The sequence below is a fragment of the Rousettus aegyptiacus genome, unplaced genomic scaffold (genome assembly GCF_014176215.1).
Source record: "Rousettus aegyptiacus isolate mRouAeg1 unplaced genomic scaffold, mRouAeg1.p scaffold_m13_p_1, whole genome shotgun sequence".
Classification (NCBI taxonomy): Eukaryota; Metazoa; Chordata; class Mammalia; order Chiroptera; family Pteropodidae; genus Rousettus; species Rousettus aegyptiacus.
The window spans coordinates 41,321,132-41,344,836 of NW_023416284.1; the positions used below are offsets into that span (position 1 = coordinate 41,321,132).

The following is a 23,705-nucleotide window of genomic DNA, read 5'->3' on the forward strand; positions in this document are numbered from 1 at the left end:
TTTGATAACACATGCAGAAGTGAGTGGCATTGTGCATGGATTCTGGTTTTAGAGCAAAAAGATTGAGGGTCCAAGGACAATTTTGGAGAGATTAACTTCTTTTGGTAAGAAATGGTTCGACTCTTTCCAACAAAGGAGAAAGCCCTGAGTGTCCAATGACATAAGAAGTAAACTAGGCTTGGTCTGCAGATCTTGGAAGCGCAGCTTAGAAAAGAAGCTTCTGAGAAGCAGAGGCTCATAGATGTGTCCTGCTTATTGTCCTGCTTATCTTCAAACACGTCAGAAAAATATGCTTATTGTCCCCTGTACATTCCTCTGTGTACCACTTTTCTGTTCGTCTACTCCCTATCTGTACAGGGCAAGTAATAGGGTAGTAATAGTCTACCCTATCTAGGTAAACATGTCACCACCTCCACTATCAATTCAACATTTTATGCATTCATTGCATGTTTTCTAGTAATGGGGATGGGGCTTTTCTGAAATACTGCGGAAGAGTGGAAATACCGTATGCAGCTAGCTATTGAAGTCCAAATGATAGGGACTCACATCCTCACCTTTCAAATTATTAGTTTCTCCTGGAACCACAGTTTCTTCATCTATAAAATGTGGGTAATAATACCTACCTGGCAGAGTTGTATGAAATCAACTACGATAAGCACCACCACGAAATAAATTGGAATATTTTATTATCCACCAAAACTTTTACCTAGTGAAAGGCTGCAGGCTTGAGTAATGATGAAATATGTCTGTAGGACATGAGGAAGCTCCCCAACACCTACATCAGGTCAATGCCTTTGGGCCCATACTTCCGGGCTCCACTCCATGGATTCAACTACCTTGTGTAGAAAGATACCTCTCATCCTCTCGTGCCCAGCCTCAAACATTCTTTCAACATTATGAGAAGAAGTGTGGAGGAGGTCTTGGCAGATCCAACTCATATGGTTACATATTTATTAGAGCAGCATTTAAAGGTTTTGGGGGAAAAGGAGAATATCAAGAGAGAGAGGCCAAAAAGTTTGATATAGGTAATTTGATACTTACTTTTTGAATCATAGGGTTCTAGAAACATAGACAAAATAAAGTGTCTGCTAATGGCATAGAAGGTTTTTTTTATCATCATAAATTTTAGCCCTTAGTTTTTGGGCATTTCTAAGGTTTGCTGAGTTTATAGCAATATGCTGTTTCACAACAACATATCGCCTTACCATCTTCTCCTTTATTAAAAAGACAGTGATAGTCTGGGAAATCTGTCATTTATAGCATAGGAGAAGCCTCTCAAATTAATAATCTCAAAGCCCACTGGACCACATTGAGAAGATTTTTAAGGACCCCCACAAAGTATCCTCTTCTATGCCCCAATTTCTGAACCAATTGATAAGTAAAATGCATGAAAAAATCAGATGGAAGTCCAGACTATAACCCCTGCTATTAGAGAACTTAGTTTATGATTCTGGGCAAATGTGCATCCTAATGCTGAAACCCCAAATTACACAGGCAGATCTACCTAGTCACAGGCAGTGCTGGACCACCACAGGCCTCCCTACATGAGGTCTGCCTTCCTCTGATGTCATGGAGGTCCAGATGGCTGTGTGTCTCCCTAAGAGAAAGAGCTAAGGAAGAGATGGGATGAGTCACATCCAGTTTCTACCCCTGATCTCTACACTAAGTGAGGGAATGGAGAGGGGCCATGAGTGTATGGAAGGCAATAAATAACAGAAGTGGAGTAGCCCCTACCTCCTCTCTTAACAATCATCTTCGATGTCTACCTTCCTTCATCTATGTATTCAGCCTCTATTTATTGAACACTTGTCATGTGCCAAGGACTGTGTTAACTGCTCGGGATACAGAGTTGGTTAATGCTGCTCTAAAGAAATGTGGGATTTATTGAAGGAGACAGATGTTAAATGGGTCGTTCACATGGAAATACTGGGATGAGGGCATGCATGGGTGCTACAAGAGGTCTTGGGAGGGAGTTTGGTCCAGACGCAGGGCTTCAGGTAAAGATTTCTTTGGGAGGAGGTGGCTACTAAGCCATTTAGTAGGGATAGCATTATGATATTTTAAGTCTGAAAGAGGAGTGGAACTTGGCTTCAACTTGTGGGTTGGATTATCACTGGATAAAAAATTAGGGCAAAAATACCGTTTCATAAATTATGTGCTTTCTTAGAAATTAAAACCACAGGATGGTTGGATCCTGTTTATCAGTTTATTAGAGCTCAATTTTAGCAAGAAAAAACATCATGACAGGGTATTAAGTACACATGTTTAACATCCCACCAGTATGTTCAAAATTCATTTTCATGTAAAAAGAGTTTAAAAATAAAAGTAAGAAATCATGCGGAGGATCTACTGTATTACCAGCTTTTCTGGGCCTTGGCTTCCTTATCTGTTAATGGGCATGACACTAACTGCCTTACCCGCTCTCCTAGACAGACTGTCAGGGCGAACTAGGGTGACAGATATACTGCACTGTAGACAGTTAAAAGTCCAAGGCACCACTTTAATGTCCTCTTATAATGAAATACAAATGGATGCCAGCCTTAAGCAGGGTATGTATTTTTAAACTAATCAGTTGCCTCTGGCACCAATACTCAACTTCCCAGCTGTGGCCAGAAAGACAGGGGTAAGGCATATTTGGGGAAAATTTTGCCTGTGAAATAAATACATTTTAATGGGGAAAAAAATCCTTATCGTTGCCCTGAAAAAAAAAAACAGGAGTAAAAGTGGAGTTAACAGTTCTGCTGTCTCTCAAGGAGAGCATTTATATTGTTGATTTGTTTGGAGAAAAGTTGAGGTACTATGCCAGATCTCTTTAGGATACCATGACAAATAGAAGGGATAATCTGAGTAATTCACAATGGATGTGTTCTGTTCTCGCTGATTAACTATCTTTGTGTGTTTAGATATAGCCAATGAAAGAATATCACTTCTTTCATTTATTCAATAAATAGTTAACTGGCCATCAACTATGTGCTAAGCAGTGTTCTAGGTACTAAAATTCAGTAGGAAATGAAAGATAAAAATTCCTGATCTCATGGAGCTTTTATTTTAGAGAGGGAAGAAAGACTATAAACAAAATAGTAAGTATAATAAGTAGAAATGATGTAAGATGATATGTATGTGCTACATAGGAAAATAAAGCAGAATGGTCTGGAGTAGTGGGGATGGGATACAGCTATAAGTAGGGTGGTCAGAAAAAAACTGTCTGAGAAGGGGAAATTTGAACAAAAACTTGACAGAAATGAGAGGGTAAGCGAGGAGGTGATCCAGGTAGAAGGAACAGCCAGTACAGCCTGGCATGTTTGAGGAACAGCGCAGGGGCTGGTGAAGCATGAAACAATGGGCTAGTGAAAGGAGGAGGAGGTGAGGTCAGAGAGGTAAAGTGGATGAGTTTGGGAGGGGAAATGGTGTAGGTTCTTACAGGTCATTGTAAGGACTTTGGCATCCGCTTTGAGAGGGATGGGGAGCAGAGGAGAGATACTACCTTGTTTTAACAGAAATACCTTGAAGGCTTTATTGAAAATAAATTGCAGGGAGCAAGAATTAAAGCAGGGAGACCAGGTAAGAGGTCCTTGTTGTTGTTTTAATCAGTAAATATAAATAGTGTCTTTTACATGCCAGCCACTATCCTAGGCACAAGGGATGCAGAAGTGAACAAAACAGACAATCCCCTTCCCTTGGGAGCTTATATTCATGAGGGAGAGGACAAACAATAATGATAAGTAAATGAGTAAGTTAGGGACCAGTGAGTACAAGGAGAAATCTTACACGGGAGGAGGAGGTGGCATCGTGTTGCAAGAATCCAGGCAAGAGTTGCTCATGATCTGCACCAATGTGAGGGCAGTAGGGGTGGTGAGAAATATTTGAAAGATAAAACTTATAGGATTTACTGACACATTACATGTGGCTTGGGGGGAGGGGGCAGGAGGACTAGAGAAATCAGTAATGACTCCTAGGTTTTTGACCTGAGCAACTGGAAGGATGGAATTACCATGAAGTGAGATGAGAAAACTTCAGGAAGAGCAGTTCTGGGTGAGGGGTTGGGATCGGAATTTGGTTTGACCATGTTTGAGATTCCTATTAGGTATCTTGCTGCTGAAACTAATTATAATAACATCCTGCCTGTTGCAGCTCTTTACAGTTTACTGAGTTTTTCCACATGTATCGTCTCATTAATTGGGAAGGGACTCCTTTTCAAACATGTCATACAATGAATGGATATTCTTAAGAGCCCTGAAGACAATAACTCAAGAATAGGAGAAACCTCTCATTAAGTTTGGCTCTTTTTGTGCTATGATCATTCATAATGTACTGTTCTTTTTCTTAATTATATTGTAAGGTCCAATTTCTACGTAATAGGTTGGCACCAACATTACATCATAAAAAAGGACTTTTCCAGAAAAAAAAATTGAAGATTGGTGTCATAGCCTAGAATTTCTTTTTAAAATTAATTAGGAACACAAAAACTCAATTTGAAAATGCATAAAAGAATCATAAACATTTTTGTCCATGCCTTCTTAGCTATGAACTTTTGATTTTTTAAAACTAGAATTTTATTAAATAGAAACATGTCATAACAAGTTTCCATTTTAATTGATTTTTATAGCTGATGAATCTTGTACATATTTTTATATGAACAAATATGAACCTGATAGGTTATAATCAAGAATAAAACAATAATCTATGACCAAGGTGGAAATTTTCTAGTGTAATAATTAATATATATGATCAATGCTTTCTGGTTAGCAAAGCTCTTTACATATATGCATTCTCTCATTCTGGCTTCCTAGAACTCCTGTGAGATCAGGATTTTATAGACAAGGGAGCTGAGATTAGAAAGTGAAGTTTACTTTCCCAGGATTGTACTTCCTTGTAGCTTGGTAGGGACTCCAATATAGACCTTCCCATGCTCTTTCTACTACCTCGTACTATAACTAAACCAATTACAGAGCAACCTGACACTATTTCTGGGAGCTACAGCTGCCTTTTATGTCTGAAATTTATAAAAACAACAGTAAAGTTTTGAGCTTTTACTAATATGTCCGGGACTTTAAAAATGTTTTTATATGTATTATCTTGTTTTAATCCCCACAATAATCCTATGAAGTAAATACTTTAAAATATAAATACACTAATTGAGAAAGACAAGGCAGAGAGAGATAACTTTCTCAAGGTCACTGAGCTAGGTATAGCAGCATCATGATTCACACCCAACCATCTTTAAAACCTGTAGCTCATACACTTGGCCATAGCATCCTATCAGTTTCTTTGCTTTAGCTCAAAGCTTCCATATGTTAGCAGTGAAAACTCTATGGAAGAAATAGGGAGGAAGATGTTAGTGGTCATTTATCCTCTGGTATGAATTAGTTTCTGTTGCTGAGAGTAACTCATTATCAGGGAAAGGAAGTGAACAGAAAAATTGGAGGGAGATCAAACAATAACAGGAAAAGGGTGAAAAATAGGAGCTATTGATAAAGGCAGATTTCCTTTATTCTCCAGGGCTCTCCAGAGTTTGAATTGTTAGACTGTAGATTGGTTCAGCCTCTTCAGAGGACAATTTAGCTTTCCATATATACAAATTTAAATGTAAGCTGTGCATATAATTGAACATGTAAGCAAAGACATACCTCAAGCATTCATATGTGTTATAATAAAAGAGTGGTAATACCTAACAATTCATTAATATGATATACATTTAGAAACCTTTTAAAAAATAAAGAGACAGGTCTACATTAATTCATGGAGCGATCTTTGAGTTATACTAAGTCAGTAAAAGAGACCACTAAGAAGTGTGTATAGAATACACACTATAGAATACATACTCTATAGTAGGGGATGTTTATACACACTTCATTGTGTGTTGAAGGACAGAAACTGGTTTGTTGAGGGATACCTCTTTGGTACCTTATCCAATGAGAATGAGAGATATTATTGAATTTTAAAACCCCTTTTTATTGCAAATATAATGATTTCTTTATTTTAAAAAATATTTGTCCAGTGATCTTCTTTATACCTCAATCAGTACAGTGACCAAAACTCACACATGGCAGCGGGGGGTAGTGGGGGGGAGTTTATAAAAATCCCATAAAATCCTTGGCAATTTTTTTATACATCTAGCTTTTAACTATACTAATCTGAACTTAGGGTGTGATAGCAAAAATGGGTGTTCTTTCTGATGAAGTATAATAAATATACTTTTTCCCTCACAGATAGCATAGACTTTAGTAAAGACTAGCATGTTCATTCTCAGTAGCCATTTGCTCAGAAGTTCTGCTTTTGGAACCCATTGAATACAGATACACATGTACTATATCTTAAATAATAATTTTTCATAAATGCTTTTTTTGCAGAGTATTTCTACTTTTTTAATTTTTAGTGTTTTTTTAATGTTGAATGTTTAAATTTTTAATGTTTAAATTTGCACAGGAAAAAGAAAAATGGTTATTGAAAGTCAGGCCTTTCAATAGCTATTTTCATATGCATTACCTTAGTTGCATTTGATTGTTATTATAAATCTGAAGAATTGACATTTTTATCCCCCTGCTAAAAAAGAATAAACTTAAGACCTAACCAAGATTCAAACTCAGGTCTGTTGGACTCCAAAGCCTAGTGCTTTCTACGCTATCAGGAAACATACTGTGTTTCAAGATGTAAGATCGTACATCTTTCCTCTGAAAATCCTGATACGCCATAAAGAACTTTTATGTATATTCCAAGAGTAACAACTCCTGGGTACATTGAATTAGATGGAAAATAGAGGAATAAGAGCAAGAAAAAGAGTAAGAGATGAACATTGTAAAGAAGGAGTGACAAAAGAGAACAGACAATGGATGATTACGTTCAATAGGGCATCAAAAACCATGTTGGTTTTGCCTCAGTTTTTTGCTTTTTCAGATGACAGAAATGACAGATGAGTTTTAAGATTTTCTTTGTAAAGGTAGTATAAGGCAGGGTGGGAAACTTGAAAAATATAGAAAAAGTATAAAAAAGAACATTATATTCTCATATAATCAACTACTAACAACATTTTGGCCTGGTTTCCTCCCATTTTTTTAGTGCATGTTTATGTGTGTACCTGTATATGTATGTATACACACATGTATAAGATGATGGTGACCTACTGAATATAATATTTGTATGCTATTTTCCTTTTTTTAATTTTTTAAAATTTATTTTTTCATTACTGTTGACAGTTGTGTGCTATTTTCTTAATTAGTATTTTACTTCTTATTTCATAAAAAAAGTTAGGAAATATGATTTTAAAATTCTTTTTACTTATGCCCTTACTGTAGCACATTAACTCTTATCCCAAACTATGAAATATGTTTCAATATATCATGGACTATATATATTTCTGTTCTCAATTTGAATAATTTCAGTAGGATAGACTTCTAGAATTGGAAATACTAGTACAAGCAGTCTGAGTATTCCTCTCAATAAACATTTACCAAATTGCTTTTCAGAAAACCATTTACACCATTACAAATCACTTATGTGTCTGATCATAACATTAACTCTTAAGGGGTTCGAATATGACTTTTTTTTAATTGTTGGAAGATAGATATCTTGGTGTAATACCCTTAATCAGATTTTAGAACCAGTAGTCCCTGACTGGGTGATTTGGGCATTTTCTTCAGTTGTTTTCATATGAAGTACAGTGGAATTCTGGAGATTCCCCATCTTGTTAGCTAAGCCTCTTCTTAGGGATCACTCTCTACATTGCTCCTATGGAAAGAGTAGCCCGTTAGACATTCACAGAGAAATGAATCCTTAGTTAAAGGTCTAGGAGTATTGAAGTAAATAGTATTTATTATACTGGATAATTTATATACAAAGGCTCAGAGAGGTTAACTGGCTTGCCAAGATTACATTTCTAGTAAAAGACTGAATGGATTCAATCCAGAATTTTCTGATTCTGTAATTCATTTTCTATTGACTACATTGCACTGCTGCAAAATTAGAAGTATTTGAGGTTTTCGGGTTCAGTTTATGTGTTACTTAAGACCAAAAATTACTGGAAGGTATTTAAAAATCGTTCACAGAATCACTCTTCAGAAACAACCATTTTTTGTGCATATTTTCCAGTCATCTTCTGTGCATACTTTAAACATAGTTAGTCATGGTAAATATATGTATGCATATGTGTATATATGTATATACATATATACATTTTGTAATCTGATTTTATTCATTTTATTTCATTCCATAAACATGTGATGTCATTATTATTTTAAAATGTTTTTAATGGCTGCAAAATATTAAAACATATGGATGAAGAATTAGCTTATAACTTGGTTCTAATTTGTTGTTCTCATAAGTAATGCGGTAATGAACATCTTGGAGCATAAATTTTATCTGTACTTTTAAGTATTTGTTGAGGATGAATTCCCAAAAGTAGGTTTCCAGAGTTATATTGCCTTTTGAGAGACTGCAGAAGCCTTTCAAGGGAGAGCGATCCAATATATTGATCTAAGTTTCTTTTTATAGTAAACTCCAGCTGAATCCAGGGTTTATTTTCAGTAGCTATTTAATATAACTTTCACCTGTGCCTACCCATATACATTGTTGCTTCTGATCAATAAATATGTTCTATCAATTGAACAACACACCACATACACAGAGAAATAAATGACAGTTGCAGAATTTGGATTAGCCATCAGAAATACATTAAATGAACTGAAAGAAGGCTGTATTCTTATTCTTTTAAAATATTATGGAAAAGAACATTGTAGGCAGTTTTAAAATCCTGTATACAGGAAGCACTCATTGTAAAGTGCCTCTTTATTACACAGATTTTGGTAACATAAGGTCAAAGTGTCACCAGTTACAGGTCGCTCTGATCCTCTCTCTGTGTGCACACATGAATTGTCTTATAACTTCCTTTTTTGCATGTTTTACCTCAAATAATAATATAGCTTGAACCCCTACCTCCCTATAAGGATCCTTAATGTAAGTAGAAATAACAGCAGAACAAGGCCATCTGGCTAAATTGATTCTTTTCATGATTTTTGTGAACTATTGACACATTAGACATGTCATGTAAATTGTTACCATACATGTTAAGTAATGCTAATATATTAAAGTTAGAGTTCATTAACTTTTCTGGAAGAAAGCTTGCGGATATGTTGTTCTATAATAATTTACTAGCGATAAGTAGGCTTTATTTAATTTCATGCCCTGAGGGCTGTGTCTTTTTTTGTTGGTAACTTGTTTGTAGAGACAAAAGATTTGCAGAGATAATAGAATGAGGTAACTGACTGCACAGATGTGATCAAAATAATGGAAATTCAGTGTGGTTATCTTCTAGATTTTAAACATCTGGATGAAAACTATAACATCCCTTTAATCATGTGGGGATTTCTAAATCTCTGAATACTGGATCATGTGTAAGCAAAGGCTATCTGTGTTTCCTTGGTTGTATGATGATTTTAATAATGCTAACTCAGGCCCTGTACTCTTGTCAATACCGATAGATTTCTTTGAAGAAAAAGCACTCCAATATCTTCCAGTGTCTCTTTTGTGACCTTGCAAGAAATAGTGCTCTTCAAGTTTCTAAATGAGTCGGTTGTAGTGGGTTTCATTTAGAGATTAGCTGATCTATTTTCTAATAGTTTCTGCATTTTTTTTTTTAAAAATGGAAGTTTCCTCACAAAGCTTTTTTTTTTAAAAAAAAAAAAACATGTGATAGTGCCATTAAGGAAAGATTCTGGAAACTATTTCCATTAGGCATTTAGTCATCTCATTGTTTCAGATTGCAACCAAATGCTTTCTTATGCACTTTTCCCTCACTGTCAAGTGTCACTAGTAAACAATAAAATTGCAATTTGAACGCACAGGGATCTGTTCAACTCTGCATTCCTAAACTTGTTTTGATTACTTCTGTCCAATAACTAACACATTCCTGGGCCAGTAGTGGAATCACAGTAAGCCTATGTGAATGAGATTGCATTTTTGACTAGTTATTTTTTGAGGGAAATTTTCTCACATGTGAATATGTCTAAATTTCTGAAAACAAGAGAACATGTGACGTGCATATTGATATTTGAGATATGAAGGAAAAGGTTTAGAGAGTTTAGGATGTCTAGTTGTCTTTAGGGTGTTTAGAATGATAATTTGGTGTCTTTGTTTTATAAATTATTTCTTCCTCTTAAAAGAAAAGCAAATTCGATAGACTCCTTCCTTCCATTTTCAAACATTTGGGTCTGATCCTTAATATTTTATCTTCTTTTATTATATGGCAAAATGTAATTTGCTATGTCTCCTCTTTTCTCCTTTCCCTCCACAACTGATGCCTCCAATTCCTACCTCTGTTACTTTGCTGTGCTGTTTCCTTTGTGATGCATTATCCATCTGAACCTGTCTCAAAAGCCATCTCCACCTCCTTTCTAAAGTTTTTTCTGCTCTCCTGCCAGGTATCACTTTTCTGTCCTTTAACAGTCCACAGATTTTATTTATATGACTTTTAGGCACTCATATTTTAATTTTCTGTACTCATCTCTCTCGTTAGACTCTAACATTTTGAGGAAAGCAGTGTGTCTTACTTAACTTTGTATCTCCCATAATGCTCGGTAGCGAGCCTGGCACAAGTCAAGAGATCCAGAGAGAGAGAGAGACAGAGAGACAGAGAGACAGAGAGATTAAACTTGGAGGAGTTTAAGGGAATGGAGAAAGGGGTGTTTACTCGTTTCATATAGAGTCTCATCAAACTTCATGTCAGTTTGTAGGCCAGACTGCCAGGGTTTAGGGGACTTCATAGCTCTTGTGTCTTGAAGTAAATTCAGAACCTCAGAGTTCACCAGGTCTCTTAAATTTGCTTTTCTGCCAAGGCACCTGTGTCATTTCCACCCTAGCGGCTGTGTAGGAGTTGGCCGTTACTCCACTCAGGCAGTTTGGCCCCAGCTGGACTGGCCACTCAGCCTCCTTGTGGGCACTCTGTGGACATTGGAGGGGGCTCGATCCACAAGGCAGTTCTTCTTTTACACTCACACTCCAGACAGAAATCTATCTAAATTTTCTCCCTGTTCTGCCTTTCAGTTATTACATATATTTCTGTGGTTGTTCAATTTGAACTAGACTTTGGATCGGTCTGCCTACTTTCAAAAAAGTGATGCAGACTCACATTTTCTACTTTGTCAGATTTGAGTGACTTCATTGATGCGGTTTTTATCTTAGAAAAACACCAAATGACTTTTGTACAAATATTTAACTTATTTTTCTTTATATCTTTTTCTTCAGTCATTTTCTTCCCCAAACAGGAAAACTCAAAGCATTTTTATTCAAAACAATCTGACCACCTTCTTAACACTTGTGGTCAGTTATGGTTGTTGGGTGAAAGCTGTTGTGGACTCACAACTGATTTATCTGGAAATATGATTCTTTTATCCAGATTCATCCCTTTTCCCTTCTTATTTATGAAAGGAAAATCAAAACAAAACCAGACACCCCAGGAACAACAGAAGTTGAGATGCTGTTTGGTTTGCAGGCAGTCAGTTACATCCATTTCTGAGGACTTAGAGGTTAAGTTCTCCCAGGGAACACCTGCATGATTGTTAAAAGCAATGTTAATGGGTGATCTCTGCCACTCTCTCTGCCCACCTTAGAGATAGATTCCAGCACCCTCAGGGACCCTGTATAACTATTGCTTATAAAGAAAGAACTGTTCTTGACCCATTCTCCCAACAGCTTATACTGATCAAAACTTGTACTGCCTAAGTGAAGGATTGTAGAATTAGCAGTGCCTTAAGTAAGTGGGTAATAGAGGAGTGGAGTTTTCTGAATATGGGAAAAATTCTGGTTTGGAATTCTGATACTTATCATTGTGGGTAAGGCCAAACTAAGACTCTTGGATAATGTAAAGAAATACATTAGAAAGAGGGAAAATATGGTCAGATTAGCGCAAATAAAAGCTATTGGAATCTTCTTATGGTAATGATCTTCCATAATGTTAAAAAAAAAAAAAAATCCATGGTGATATTGCTCATGTAGGTAAAATGGCTGCTAAAAAAAAAAAAAGAAAGAAAGAAAGCAAACGTTTTGTTTCAGAAGCAGCTAAATAATCAATAATTATATTTCTAATAGTCATGTTTGCTATGTGGACTTTTATAATGAGATTATATAAGCAAATTGATTTCCCTGTTGACTTTATCAGAAAATCATTAAATATCCCAGAATTTGCCCTCCAGAATCCTGAGAAATGCCTAAAATAATCTTCTCAGAAAATTACTTTCTGGATTTCATGATTTCCTGAAGCTCTTCCTGTAAAATTTGATTATTGCTGTTGTAAATAAGGCAAGAATTATAATTAAGAAAGATATGAATGTGATATAATAGAATAATAAACAGAGTTGTATATAATTAATTACCACATTGCCCCTTTTATTTGATTTTATATTCATATTGAAAGCTCTTAACCGTGCATGTATAATTGATTCACCATGGCATATGTGGTTGTTTTAATAAAAAGTTTCAATTGAGGTATTCATTCAATATTATAACTCCCTTATTCCACTGTTTCTTTGGGGAAATCAGATTCAACTTATGTCATATCATTTCTGGAACTACATCCTGTATAGATGAACACTCTGCCTATTGTAGCTACAATAATAGAAGATGAGTCAGAACTTTTCTTCCTTCCCTTGTTTTTCCCATGTCCTTGATTTTTTTCCAGAAACTAGCTTTCTTTAGAATAAATTTCCCTGGGCACCATTTATTCTATTCTATAACTTGGGTACTCAGAACTTCACAGATTCTTGTAGCTGTAATATCGTTTTTTTTTGTTTGTTTGTTTGTTTTTAATGCAAACACACTACCACCTCTCTCACCATTGCTTTCTTTTTTAAAAACAAGAACAAATTTTGGAGGCGTTTTAGTAGCCTATGAGAATATTAAAGGCTTTCTGAGATATTTTGAAACCAAGACTGCGAAGTTTGTCTCGTGCTTGAAGAAAGGAAAATATCCAATTGTTAGCCTCATGGTAATTTCGAGTGGCAAAATTATTTGCATGCTAAGCCTGCTTTCAAATGGCAACATTTAAGTCAGACAAAAATAGAGAATGGGATATAATACAAACCTTTCCAGATTTAGTAAACTTATTATGGTCAATGGAGAACTATCGTCATGGGGGAAAAAAAGAGAGAATAGAAAAGCCAAAAAAAAAAAAAAGTCACGCATCCTGGGATCAATCAGCATGTTTGTTTCTGACATCACCACTATGGTAAAAGTGTCATAGGAAATTCTGCTGCTTATATGCAGTGAGCAGTGCAGGCTTGTGTACACAGTTCTACTAAGACCATCGAACCAAGGACTCACATGTCAGCATCTGTCATCGACCACTTAGTACCTTAACATCTCTTGACACTCTTTGCTCCTTTTTAACCTACCTACCTGTTCACGTGTAAAAGAACACTTTTTTTCCCCCACTAACCACTAACAGGCTTAATAGCTTATTTCATCTACTAGCTTCCTCCTTATCTCCCCCACATTTTCTTTGTGCCCTAGGAGCAGGTAAATTCACTACCAGGTAATTATAGTCCATCATTTTCAATATAAAACTTCCATTGAGACTTATTAAAGTGTAGGAAGCATATGAAATAGATTGAATGAAGCAATTAATAAAGAGTATTTTACTGATCTTGTAAAAAGTTAATTTTCCTTCACATCGTTGAGTGAGAGGCAAACACAGAATGGCTAAATACAAAAATATTTCTCAAATCTGTTCAAGTTAGTCTGACATAGGATGGGCCGGGGAAGAAATCAGTAGATTCACACCGCTAGATAGTACAACACACCATACGTTTAGATGGTTTCATATAAAGCTTTCACTGGACAAATCCTTCTAAAACAAATACTACAACAAAATTTTTCTTATTAATAGACATCGGAGGACCCTCATCTCATGTTCATCCTCTGTTCAGTGCTGGTTTAACACAGCCACACCGCATGATTATCACAGATCTGAGTGGGTGACATAGCTCTTTCCAAAGATGACCGACAGGACTTGGGCTAGATTAGTAGAAATTTTATCTCGAGATGTGTTTAACCAGGAAACAAGAAGTCTGAGCAGTTTTCAGTAAAATCAAAGTAAATGAAGCAAATGATGTCAATAAGGAAAAACAAATCTGGGAAAGGAATTTGGTATTATTCCTTCAATTATATGTGTTTTTTAAAATTGCAAATTCTTTGCATCTTTTAGATGATGTATGTCTAGAGTTAGTCCAAAATCTGAGGCATTTACAAGTATTGTTAAGAAATTTGAAATTAAACAATAGCCTATCTAAAAATTCTAGTACAAAGAAAAGGTGAATAAACCCTTGGAGTTTGTGGTAAAGAAGTGAATTGTAGGACACCGAGAAACAAAATGTACATTTAGATTTATGAGCAGCTGTATTTTTTTCTCAGTAAAATAAAGCTCTTAAATATAAATATAAAAACAACAAAATATCTATGTATTGTGAAAATGATAGTAAACTGAAGTATGGTATCTGAGATTGCAGTGTGGTATCTTGGTTTTTATGGGGTCTTGAAGTTTGTGCCTAAATGGTTCTAGGATTAGAAGACTACAAATGTTAATGTTTTAAGCACATTTTGAGCATCATAAAGATTCTAGACACTCTCCCAAGCCTGTAAAGACAGCTTGTCCTTAATGGGTTTCCATGTCCTTCCCAGAAAACCCTTTAATTCCTTCTATAAAGACTCCTCTTCGATGTTTAGCTATAGAGTCATAGGAATGTTTCAAGAAATTTTGGAGTGTAATAGTGTGAAAAGCAAGGTTGTAAAATGATCTGCTTACCTCCCCTTTCTACCTAATTTCTTTCCCTCTGTTCTCTACAAACTTGGTATCTCTTTCTGACCCAAGAGCTCATGTTTAACGCAGAAAGTATACTTTGCAAATGTCCTGCATGTTCTAATTTGTATGATGAAAAGAGAAAAGAGCTCATCTGAGCACCAGTTTGACATCATTTTATTCCAACAGTCTTTGGAAGTGGATACCCCTTCCCTTTTTTGACTGTCTAAATGCCCTTGCTAGCCAGATCCCTTTGCTAGCTACAGTGTTTGCACATTTCTTTGTTAATCAGCTGCATAGGCTCGGAGACTGTGTGTTTTGGTGTTGTTTGTGTGTGCAATCTCGTGCTGCTTCCTGAACGCATGTGTCCCTTCCCTTCACAGCCTACTCGACACCCAGCACCTCCCCCGCAAATCGATTCGTCAGTGTTGGACCACGGGATCCAAGCTTTGTAAATATCCCTCAACAGACACAGGTGGGCCGCTCTCATCTTTTCTGTATGTAGCGCAGCTTGTTTTATTCATCAGGTGCATTGTAACTTGTCTTTCGGCACAACAGGCTGCATTTCCCAGCCCCTGGTTGGTTTCCTTTTCTCCCGACCCCACCCGCCCCTGGCCCTTCAGCCACATTTCCGTGTGTTCTCAGAAATCATGGAATACGTTGCCGGCAATTTTTGCTTCTGGTATTGAGGGGGTAGAAGAGGAGGGCTTCTGGACCAGAACTTCTTTTGCTATGGCAAGAAAGTTTCCCCGAAGTGCTCGATGGTGTGTGTCTCCTCTTCTAGGAATCTCTCTACATGCAAGGAGACAGAAGTAGGCCCCTACTGAAACTGGAATGTCAGCTCTGGCTGCCAGCGACATCAGAGTGCATGCTGGGAATGGGGGAACCAGCCGATCTCCTGTATTCATTATAGGATCCCCAGGAACCTGGCAAACTTTCTAAAAGAAAGGAAAAGAAAGGGTTTATGAGCCACATTAAGTTGCTGGTGTTGGTGCAGAAATAGGAGGTGTTTATTACTGGCTATGCTGGTACCGGAGAGCAAGGTGCAGTGGGGTGGGAGGGGATGGCTGTAAATACAATGCCACATTTTGAGGTAGGTGATTGAGAAAAGAGAAAAGAGTAAGCCAGAACATCTAGAGCTTGTTTTTCAATAGATAGTTGTGTTTAGTGCTAGTATAGATCAAGAAGTAAAAATCTCTTTTGAAAGTTTTGAAATGGCTGCTGTTTATTGGGAAACAATAAAAGACTTTTGTAGTTCAAAGGTAATGATTGTAGAGATACTTAGAGGTTTGTGAAATAGAATTAGATTCGAGTTTGTAAAAAAACTCCTCTCTGATTTCCTAATTAGAATGTGACTATATACTATAATAATTGACATAAAGAAAATATTTTCTCTATGAGATTCTCAGCATGGTGGTTGAAAAAAATTCTCCAAGATATTTTGTGCATATTCCTGGATGTGTAATCTCCAGATGCCAGATTTATAACTACTCATCTTTGTTTGTAAGACTATGACCAGGTGCTTTTGAACAGGCTAGATTTGCCTTCCTGGGTCCGTTGGCTCTCTCTGTAAAGGGTTTTAGTTTATTGCTGTGTTGACAGCATGGGTTAAACTGCATTGCATCTGAAGCCTTCCTTACACTGGAGCAGGGTCACAGAAAGTACAGCCTCAGAGGAGGCAGCTGGGAGGAGAGGGGGAGCAGAAAGGGGAGGGAGAAGGTTAACTCTTAAATTTCCCACTTCTACTCTTTCTTCTGAAACAGGCCTTTACATGGCATCTGGGATTAACATCTCCTATTCAGTACCTCCCATAAAATTGTTAAAGTTTATTACTTATTTTCCCATACTTTCAAATACTTAACTGGTGAATTTGAAGTTGAATAATTACCTCAAATGCATTAAAATAGAAGAGCATTTCATTTGGTACTTTGGGCTCACATGTTCAAGTTCAATGGAAGGGGAGAACTAGGGATGCTGGCTCTAATATTGGATAGATTTCTTTTCCCAAAGCCCTAGTGTGCTCAGGTTATTTCATCAAAAACCTCGAAAATACAGGAAATGCCCTGTTTGTATTTTACATAGTATTTTTTTATATAAGCTGTGATTCACAGCACAGAAATTGTACCCCGTGTTCCATTCAATGTTTCTCTATAATCAAAACATGTTATAGTCCGATATGACTTTATTTCACAAATGCCTTATTTAACCCATAAACTGGGTCTTCATGATGTTGACCACAAAAATTTAATTCTTAAAAATCCAGATTTTCCACGCATCTGGACAAATGATGTCATGTAGACCCAATATTGGCATCTGGAACTGAATTTTTTGGTTTCTGCTAAATAGTTGGCATTATAGGGACAACAGCTTAAATGTTTTTTTTTTTTTTTATCACTGTGACACCTGCCACATTTGGCTTGAAGAAAAGCCATTCCTGAATTGTCTTGTGAGAAACTGTGATAACAAAGTTGTTGCATTTTCCTATATTTCCCTGAGTAAAAATCATGTGTTCTTAATATTTTAATTTTTAGGTGTATATTTTAACTCTTTAAAAAAAAAAAAAGAACCACTTTCTAGAACCACTTACAATTTCAGACATGTCTAGATATAGTAACACTTAAAATGTTAGACATATAGATAATAAATAATAAAAATAATAATATACTTTTTTTAAAAGCTTCTTTTTGAGAAGACATTATTTCAGAAATGAAATTTTTACTGGAATTCTTAAAGATATAATTTGAACAATGGCCCACCAATTAATAATTTGCTAGGCAAGCTTGGATTTTTGTATATTGGAACTTTTGATAAGGCATGACATTTGTGTTAAGCGAATTACAGAAAAAGTTTTCTGGGAAAACAAAATTTTGTTTTCTACCTTTAGATAAGTAAAAATTCAAGAGCCAACCAAGCAGATACCTGAGCTTTATAAATGCAAAGGAGATATCTTGCACATAAAGTCATAAACAAATATAAAATAAAATGGCCTCCCTTTCTTCCAAAGACGAGTCCCCAGTGGAAATCTCTTTGAATGTCTGAAGCATCAACCTATAGCAGGTGGATTAGATATGGTCTTTGTTTCTCTAGCAAATAGAATTTAAACTAATGCATAGACATTTTAAGTAGTCAGCTTCGAGTTTATCATAAGATCCTTCTTTGTTTTGTTTTGTTATTAAAGAGTTCTTTGATTATATATACACTCTATTTATTGAGCATTTTTTATGTACTAAGCACTGTAGGTAAATTATCCAACTAACCTTTACAGCCATCAAACAGGATAGATATAATTATTTCCACTTTATAGATGTGGAAACTGAGACCTAAAGAGGTTATTAATGTTCCCAAGGTTATCCAGTGGTGAGGAGTGGAGCAAGAATCAATACCCAGTTCTGTCTAAATTCAAAGCCTATGCTCTCTAACTACTATACTGTACTACCTCATGAACTCGTGAGCAACTTGCCCTTCAGATATTCAGAGTCTGATGCAACACCAGCAACTCTCAGAAATATGCCCTGATTTTAAATCTGAGATTGTATTAAAATCTAATCATTAGTATATACCCAAAACAATTAAAAGCAAGGTCTCAGAGATAGTTGTACACCCATGTTCTTAGCATTATTCACAATAGCCAAAAGGTAGAAGCAAGCTAAGTGTCTATTGACAGATAAATGAAAAAAAAAAAAAATGTTGTAGGTACATTTCATTGTGTATCTACCATTATAGTATGGTATAATACATATTATTCAGCCTTAAAAAGGGAGGAAATTTTGCAACACGCTACGACATGGATGAACCTTGAAGGCATTATACTAAGTGAAGGAAGTCAGTCACAAAAGGACAAATACTGTATGATACCACTTATGTAAGATACCTAGAATTGTCAAGTTCATGGAAACAGAAAGTGAAACAGTGGTTGCAAGTTGGCTGGGTGGAGGGCAGAAGAGAGTTATTGTTTAATGGCACAGAGTTTCAGTTTCTCAAGATGAAGGTTCTGAAGATGGACAGTGGGTGCACAACATTGTGAATGAACTGAATACCACAAACTACACTGAAAAATGGTTAAGATGGTAAATTTTTAAAATGTAATCATTAGATAAACTCTAACAGCCCTTTTGCTTCTTAGGAGTCTAAAATTCTGCAAAACAGCCAAGAAAGCAGACTATTTATCAACAAAATCTACTGTAATTGTGTACTGACCCCTCTGAAAGCACTAATTCTCATGCCCGGCACATAGTGGGTAGTCAGCATTTATTGGCTGAATCTAAATGATTCATAAGGAAGTTTAAAAATAATGACTTTTCCTTATTACAGTCATGATACATGTTAATTGTGGAAAATACAGATGGAAAAAATAATAAAAATCACTTGTAGTCCTACTGTTAACATTTTTGTATAAATCCATCCAGACTGTTTCTATGAATACAAATATATTGCAAAAATGAGATCATATTATATACACTGTTTGGTAACCTGCTGTTTCTTCCCCTTAACAATATATTATGGCCTTCTTTCCATGTAAATTGGAAAAATTGAATATTGGCTTTTATTGCACCTATTCATCATCTGTAATGATTGGTAGGGAAAGATAACATGGATAATTGAAAGCCATTTTTCCTCCTCCTTCCCTTCCAGGCTATTTTTTTCCTCCAGAGAATTCCTCCCTTCACTGAAACAGAATTGCCTTCTCTTTAGCCTTGCCTTGAGCTAGTTTTCTTTCAAAATGCCTTTCAATTGCATTGTATATCTCACCCCAGCGCTTGGCGATGTTTGAACATTCCTGCCAACTTATCTGCCCCATTCTTCTGCCTCACTTGTCTGCTACCTCGGCTACTATCATTATTTGTCTCTCATCTTCCTCCTCCTTCTCCATTTTGCAACTCATCATTAATATGGGGGACAGCCACCTCCCTACAGCCTTGAGAACACTCATCTATTCTGAGAAGCCATGGCCACTCATCCCACCCCAAATCTCATTTTTCAGTAGTGTCCCATGTCACTTGATATTAGCACATAGAAAAGCCTCTGGGGCATAGAGTATTTACTTCACTTTGGACACTGTTAACGTCCCCTGCATACCCACTGAATGATATAAATATAATAGAGAACATGCCATCATCATCTCAGATAGCAGAAAGCCAATGGCCATTTCAGTTGCATCTCATAATTTAATCTGATCCCTGAAAATGAGCACCATTAAGAGGAGGCATTTATTTAGAGAAAAAAAAATGTTAATATTTCATCATCACATAATAAATAGAAATACCAATTCCCACACAGAAGGACTGAGCAAAGAACTCATTTTGATTCAGGTTCTGGTTTAATCAGAATGCTCAAATAAAATGCTTAACCTGCAAAACTTCAATGAGGACTAATTCTTTAAAATGAAAAATGAGTGCAAACAATATTAAAAACAGGCATTTCTTCCCTGCCACCCAAATCTATCACTGTTCTGCATCAACAGAATTGTGGTATCTGAAATGCTATTTAAAACCAAATTACCATTTGGGTTATTAGAAGAATCGCTTGGCATGGCATGGGCCTGATTTGTTGACAAAAAGGCACAGGTGCTGTAACCTTTGCTTAATAAATCATTTAGCTGCCTGACTTGCAGGCAGTGTGACTGCCTTTGCCTCATGAAATTTACAAATGTATGCACAAGCCACATACTTCACCATGTGGGGAAACCAGCTGATCTGGAGAGGTCCCTGCTCTCATTTGTGAGCATGGCACCCATTTCCTGCCTTTGGTGGGGGTGCATAAAGAATATGGGGAGGTGGAGAATATTGAGAGCATTTTGATATGTTGCCGTTCTTTGGGTCACACTCCTAAAGCTCTGCCTGAGAAACCAAAACTTAGGCAATCTGCAAAACTCTTCATAAATTCCTTTCTTCACTCACTCCTTATCTCTTACTATATTCTCAACAGCAACATAATGCAGAGAATAACAGTTCTCAGGTTGTTCCCAGGTAGTGGAAGACACATATAAATAAACAATAGTTATGACTATGATAACAATATTAATAATGCAGCCTGATATCACTTACCATAAGGATTTGCCTGAGAGGTTTCAAGAGTTGGGTAGAACTTTCCAAAGAGTGGCAAAAAAAGGCTAGTTTCTCTGTCCTTGTACAACTTTGGTCTGGTTTGATATGATTCTGGTTCATGTACATTTTACTTCTTTTACATACTTTTAATTTTTGCCCATTTATCCATGAGTTGATAGAATAAGACTTTAGCCCTTCCTAAGAAGAGAGACGTTGAGTTCTGCCTTTTCTGGACAAAGCACTTAATTGGAATCCTTTCTTGCTGCTGACATTTCATCCAGTAGCCCCCACATACCTCATTTCCAAGAAACACCCCCTCCTTGTGTAATATCCTCACCCCAGGGCACTAAGCTCACTTGAGACTGCACTTCATTCATTTCAATGAAGCCCTTCCCCGCCTCCTCCCTACCCTGACCCCGAGCCACCAGCCTGTAGGAGGTTAGGTACCGCACAGAAGTTCAAGGAGCACCTGGAGAGTTTGCAAGGGCCAGAAATTCAAGATTTCTTTAACAGAAAAAAAGGATAAAGGATCCTCCCTCTTCTAGATAAAATAGGACTTAAGCATTTTAGTTACAAGCCCACACAGCTGAAAATTCCCAAGATTAGAGGAGAATGGTAGATAAAATTCCATTTACTCCTGTCCTGACTTTGAAAAGTTAATTGGTTAGATTGCTCCTCTGTGTTAAACCCCCATGTGTGCCAGGTTCTGTGACTCAGAACTCTCTTAGGTTGGTGCCCTTATTCCTGACTTACAGACGAGGAAACAGAAGTTTCAGAGGAGGCTACCCCTAGTAAATGAGGTAACCAGGATCTGAACCATCTTGTCTCCAAAACATCTCTTTCCCAAATACTATCAGCATCCTTAATTATTAGAGTAAAAGGTTACTGACCGTTTTCTCTTTAAGATGGTCTGTGATTGACTCATTCTCTTACATCAAGGAATCAGAAGCCTAGAAATTGGGTCCCGTGGGATAGAACTGATGCTGCACTTGGTTCTTCTGAAGACGTGCCCCAGTTTCCTATTAGTTTATGCATCTGTAAAATCAAGACTGAGTTCATTCTCTCATCCTGCCTGGGAAAAAGACCTTTAACTAATGATATTGGTCTGCATCTGTGAGAACAGCTAGCCTCTGACCAGGGACCAAATAGCAGAGCAGTGAGATTGTGGTTTTTCTTTTCAGATCTTGGTTGGAGATTTATTCCATCACATAGAAGTACTATTTCTCTCTCTCTCTCTCTCTCTCTCTCTCTCTCTCTCTCTCTCTCTCTCTCTCTCTCTCTCTCTCTCTCTCTCTCTCGTAATTCAATTTTTTTAGTCTGGTTTAATAACTGTAAAATGGTGATATATATATATATATATATTCTTTTGAGTCTCAAATTCTGTTAGTAAAAAGAAAGTAAATGGTTGACACCTATTAAACACTTAACAAGTGATAGCTTTTATTGTCTGATTGGTAACTAGACTTATATTTAAATAGTAGTTTTCTGGATTACAAAGTATTTTCTCATTTGATCTTGAGAACAACCCTTTGAAATAGGCAGAGCCATTATTATTGTTTTTCCCCGTTATACAGATTTAAAAAAATGAGATTTAAAGAAGGAATCGACTTTCCCAGAACCACATGGCCAGGGGTCGGTAAAGCCAAGACACAAACCCACCTCCGATTCCAGAGCCCACACTACCTTCAGTGCACCCCATCTGGGAAGGACTTGGGTGAGCCTTTCAGCATGTTCTTATGCGCTGCTATGTGGATACGGGCAGAGCCTACCTGCCAAATGCTGGATCTAAAACAATCATCCAGCACATTAGGACAACCCTCCCCCAAGGTTACAACCCCATGGATTCTTCCATCTAGCATCTGCCCTAAAGGTACCCCAAAAGCCTGATTAAATTGGGTACATTTGTTCTTCCCTGAACACCATTTCTCCCCTTAAGCTAAATTGTGCCTCAAGGAAGAAGAGACTTGCCAAGGGGAAACAATATCTCTGAGGGTGGTAAGGACTGGCAGCAAGTGAATGTACCTCCCACCCCCTCCAGAATCCGAAGGGAAAGGCAGTGCCTGGTCATTTTTTCTCTTATGTTCTCAGCTCCAGTCATAGGTGTTGAATAGTAAGCAACGCCTTGCTGAGATGAGTTACTCATGCAGTCTGCTTCCACTCCCTCCATGCTACTGTGGGCGGCAGTGAATCCTCTCAGCTTCCCATTTCTTACACCAACCTGTAATTTCTGGACACATTCTCTTCACATTTACTTGGCAGCTGACTCACTGACAGGCTATGAGACACTCTTAAAATAAATTTTTCAATAAACAGACCTTTATCGTTCAAGTTTTAATTTGGCAGCACATTTTAGATGTCCTCAGCCACAAACTTCACTTCTGGACAAAGTTAGAGCATCAATTCTGGGTTTCGGGCTCTCTTTTTTCTCTCTCAGTTCTTATACTTCAGTAATTCTGTCACCTTTAACCACACATTTTAGTTTGGTTTTTAGCCTTGTTTGTTTGTTTGTTGCCTTTTTTTTTTTTTTTTTGCCTTGTTCCAAAAAGATTTGAGGAAGCTTCTTAGTTGAAGCAAATTGGTGATTGTTGAAAGGATGAAGGTGCCTACATGAAATCTGGCAATCAGTAGGTGTTCAGTAAATATTGGTTCCTTTGTTGCTTGCTGTTCAATACAGTCATGTGATGTATAACATTTCGATCAACAGTTGACTGGATACATAATGGTGGTACCATATAGCTCAGGTGCACAGTGGGCTGTATCATCTAAGTTTGTGTAAATGTGCTCTGTGATGTTCTCACAATAACGAAATTCCCTAATGATGTATTTCTCAGAACTATCCCCATCATTAAACAGTGCATGACTATGTTAAAATGAGATCA

General features: G+C 36.8%; 1 protein-coding gene across 8 annotated transcripts in view; it reads left to right on the forward strand.

Moving 5' to 3' along the window:
• Nucleotides 1-23,705, forward strand: part of NFIA (nuclear factor I A) — a 352,559-nt gene that overhangs the window by 300,432 nt on the left and 28,422 nt on the right. For 6 of the 8 annotated variants that reach the window (XM_036228703.1, XM_036228766.1, XM_016140371.2 and 3 more), the window contains one exon: nucleotides 15,166-15,257. The exons of the other annotated variants lie outside the window; for them this stretch is intronic. In XM_036228703.1, coding sequence (XP_036084596.1) covers nucleotides 15,166-15,257 — 92 coding nt within the window. The remainder of the gene's footprint in view (nucleotides 1-15,165; nucleotides 15,258-23,705) is intronic. 8 annotated transcript variants of the gene reach the window in all.